A 4,611-nucleotide genomic window follows, 5' to 3' on the forward strand; every position below is an offset into this window, starting at 1 on the left:
GTTAGTGTCTAATTTATTTATATATTTGATTATATATATTAGTGATAATATTTTTTGTTACATATATGTTAGTAATAATATGATGGTTATATATATTTTTTATGAGTGTATATGATCAAATGTATATATAAAAAAGAATATATATTATAATTTATTATGTTATAAAATATATTTATCCTTAATATATATAGTTTATATTAATAACATACGATCAAATATTCATGTTTAAGATTAAAATTTTATATTATATTAACTTTATGCTATAAAATTAAAACTTTTAATAATATTATTATACCAAATGTTATATTAAGATTTATAAGATTAATTTTATATTATGTTAAATGTTATGTTATTAGATTATTATTATATATCAATAATAAAATTTTAAAATTTAATATTATATTAGTTAAAAATTTAGCATATAATATAAAATTATTTTACATATAATTATATATAAAAATGATATAAAAAGTATTTTATATAATATAAAAAATTAATATATATAAATATAAATCAGTGTTATCAAATCAAATCGGATCGACTTGGACCATTTTCAAAAAATAAAATCGGACCGAATCGGCGGTCCGTTCACCCCGGTTAACACTTTTTTGTTTTTTTTTTTAACCCCAGTTGTTCTCTCCATATCTCAGTTCTGTTCATTGACGAGACTACACATTTCTATCACTGACATGAAGCAACATAAAAGCTGCGCTGAGCCCCTGGCGAAGGCAGAAATCCATACCATCGGTGTTGTCCTATCGAAATTTCTTTCGCTTTGCCTTCCTCCACAACCGACACGCCATCGCCGTCCGTCCAGAGGGAACTCATCAACTTGATTTCTTCCCTTCTTCCGGTCTGCCTTCCTGCCTTTCCATCAACTTTTGGTCGCTGGCCGGCACCGTAAACAGCCATAAAGGCAAGCCCCCCCGCCCCCCCGTTCCATCACCGACAATCCCGCTGCACCATTTTGTCCGTTTCCCTTGGGAATTTCGCCTTCACCTGCAAAGCATATTTGTCCGTGCAGAAGGCCAGCTTTGCTCTTCCATCTGCCATCTCCAACTAGCTTGAGTTAGCTTTGTAGAGATTTTTGCAATCTCCATAGGGGACCTCGGTTTGTCTGTTGTGGACCAAATCGACTACATTTCCAAACCGAGGAAACCCGGTCTCTACAAGCTTCGCACCTCCCTCCCCAACTCTGACCATAAACGCCATAGCAGTCATACCTCAGCCACGATGGGTCCGAAGACGCGCTCCTTCGGGGTAAGCACAAATGTCCTCCCATTGCAATCTATGACCTCTTTGAACCTTATGCTTAATTTTTCGTAATTGATGGCTGGTCTTATTGGTTTTTAGGAAGCTCTACAGCCAGTTTCTTGTTTGAAAGTGCACCTGGAAATTTGAACTCGAGACTCAAATTCTATTCAACTACTTTCTGTTGCGTATGCCAGTAGGCTCTTGAATTAAACTTGAAATCTGATAGGCACAAATCACATAATTGAAATTCTGTTGCGCATGCCCGTACCATAAAGAGCAGCCTTGTAGTTGCTGCTATATTTTTTCCTTTTCTCATTTTTCTATTTGTTACTTTGGAGTTTGGAGATCACTGCTTAGAAAAATAATTTATGGAACTTGTTTTTGTAAGTTGATCCCTGCTGGTAAGTAAACCTCTCTGAATGATTTTATTGAGATTTTAACAGACAAATACTGTTTGCACCCAAGAAGAATTATATTCATCAAAATTTTTTGTAGTTGATATTGGACTGCTAAATACTGTATGCACCCTGGTATACGGTGTATACAAGAGCAACGCAGAAAGCAAGGACCGGGTCTTTTGAATTATCACAACAAAGCCGAGTGTCTTTCACAATTCATTCTTTTGTTTTTGCAAAAGTTTCTAATACAAACTGTGTGACTCAACAGCTACCTGATCTTATCTCCTTGTCTTCCAAGTTCATTCCCACTGTTATGAACCTTCTTAAAAGATTAGCGGAGGAGGGGCAAATCCCTGCAGCTAATGAGTGGGAAAGAAACCCCTCACTAGCATCAAAGAGCTTTAGGAATGGAGTGAGCACCAGTAGTGATACGTCATCTAGTACTGCTTCATGTGAAGTTACTTCATCTGAAAGCTCCAGTCCCTCCAATTAGAGCTGAAATTGGAAATGTGCTTTCCTTTCCTTGGACGGCATCTTTACTATCCTCCAGCTAGAATTATTGCAATAGAACCATATTTTCTGTACTTCTGTTTATGTACTTCCATGAGGAGGCTTGAGTTCATGAACATAGCAAGCAGCAGCTTTCAAGTTGCAGGTTAATGGTTGGAGCCTCGGCCATGGAAAATTTGAAAAAGTTATGACTTCCAGACCATACTGAAGTTTTGAAACTATTTTTAAAATGGCAACCGTTTTCATATAAAGGCTGCTTTTGTTGGCTTGTCTCTTATCTATGTTGGAATAAAACCCAATCAAATTTAGTAATGTCTATTCAGTTGGTTTAATGATATATATATATATATATATATATATATAACTAGAGTCTGTTTTCAACTCTTTTAATTTTATTTTAATTTTTATTCTTTTGATATAGGGGGTCGGGGGATTCGAAACTGGTTCTCCCATTTGGAGACCAGGCCTTATGCCATATGGTCCCTTGATGTGTAATTTTATTAGACCATGAGTGAAATGAACATTGGAGCTGTTATTAGTTAATTCTGGGTCTCCTAGTCTTGTTAGTCTTGCGTTTTCCTATTTTCTATTGTCTCTTTGCTAGTCTTGCTTTTTTTTTTTTTTTTCCTTTTTTTATGGGCATCTGTGTTTCCAAGTTGCCCATCGGGCTATGGTAACAAAGTGCATTATGGATAGAGTTATGGCTGAAAGCTGTGGTGTTGCATCCTAATTTGACTGTACAAATTGATAGCCCTCTATTCTTTCTTCTTGTCAATCACGCCTGTTAGTAGTAAAATATGATTACAGCAAACGTTATATGATGGCTTATTTGCAGCACCATGTGCGTCTGTCTTATATTGTACTCAATTTGGTTCAATATTTTTTATCCTATTATTGACTGGTGTAACCTTATTTTGTAGCGCTACTACTTACGCTCGTTGAAGTTAGAATCTCAGCAGGTTGCCACAAGGGTGCTCCATCATGCCTCATCGCAAGAACCACCAACTATCAATGAGGAGCGGCGCCTTGAGGAGTTGCGAGCTCAAGGCCCCGTACTGGGCAATGCCAAAGGATTGGCCATTGATGTAAATGACATGGACGTATCGTTGCAATCAGGGAGATCATCATCGCAGGCATCCTCTTGTGACTCACGTCGGCGACAGAGGGAGGGACCCTTCATGCAGGTACCCACAGAAATTAGCAACTGCCTATTTGCAATAGCTCGTAGTTCTGCAGCGAGGGCAAAGTTGGATGAGGTATTGTATGGGACCAGGAAGCGTGGTAAAGGTGAAACAAGCAGTGAATCTGTTGGCAGTCAATCTGATGGCGGTGAATCTGATGGCAGTTTTGAGCGTCAATCTCATTGTGTCCGCCTGCTGGAAGGGATTACCCCTCCGCTTCCATCTGAGCAATTTAATCTTGCATGGGAACGATTGCTTGACAGGGCAGTTCAGATGGACTTCCTTGCAATGTCTGAAAGTCGCAGAACTGAATGGGTGTGGAGTTTGCATTGAGTTGGCATATGAGGCCTTGAGCGCTGCTAATTATTTTATGCATCATATCATTCAGAGCGATAAGCGGAAATTTTCAAACAAGGGTACCGACGTTGTTGTCGGCTATTCTTTATGCTCATATTTTCCATGTTTGGGTATTTTTCGGAACTATGTTATTTCCAATGTTAATACTTTGCATGCATTTGTAATTAACTGCTAACCCTGGGAAACAGTATTTTATTTTATCCTGTTATGTTACATTAATCATCATATATTGCTTGTTTGGGGTTATGATTCCACTTTTTCATATTGTGGATCCAGTTTTTCTAAGCATAACTAATAAGAAAAGCTATAATGGACGCTGACAGTGGGTCAAATGATGACTTTATCCATGGAAAGAACAGCAAGAGCGAAGAGACATCATGCGTTAGTGCATCGGTTTCAAATGGAGGTCGAGGCATTTTGAGCTTTATGCGACCCGTTGTGTGGATATGATATGCAATCTACAGGAAGCATGGCAGTGGAGGAATCAATTAGCAATGTTTTACATTGTAGTGGGCCATGCGCTACAGCAAAATGCAGGAGATCGGTTTCAACGTTCTAGTAAGACCATAAATCGACATGTGAGTGCAGTAATGCAGGCGCTCTGTAGTCTTGGGAGACTGCTGACTGCATCAACACATGTCACTGGAGTGCATACTTATATTGAAGTCAACTGCAAACATTATTCAGGTTTGATGTAACTTTTTTCCAATAAGATGTTAACTCATTTGTAACGCTCTAACCTTTTCGGTGCTTGATTCTCTTGACATAGGCATCTTTGGGTAATGAGATGATATAGAGTTTTATAAGTAGTAGTAAAATAATTTGTGAATAATAGTAAAATAGTTTGAGTTAAGATGTTTTATTAGATTTTGAAAAATAAGAGAGAAAAAATTGAATAAAAATATTATAAA

General features: G+C 37.4%; 1 protein-coding gene across 1 annotated transcript; it reads left to right on the plus strand.

The window, feature by feature from the left end:
* Positions 1-648: 648 nt before the first annotated feature.
* On the plus strand, positions 649-3,952 carry LOC108983822. Its single transcript, XM_018955590.2, has 2 exons — positions 649-1,260; positions 3,083-3,952. Exons 1-2 carry the CDS (start codon positions 1,234-1,236, stop codon positions 3,674-3,676), a joined length of 621 nt encoding a protein of 206 aa, XP_018811135.2. The 5' UTR covers positions 649-1,233; the 3' UTR covers positions 3,677-3,952.
* The last annotated feature ends 659 nt before the right edge of the window (positions 3,953-4,611 follow it).

The sequence above is a fragment of the Juglans regia genome, chromosome 11 (assembly GCF_001411555.2).
Source record: "Juglans regia cultivar Chandler chromosome 11, Walnut 2.0, whole genome shotgun sequence".
Lineage (NCBI taxonomy): Eukaryota > Viridiplantae > Streptophyta > Magnoliopsida > Fagales > Juglandaceae > Juglans > Juglans regia.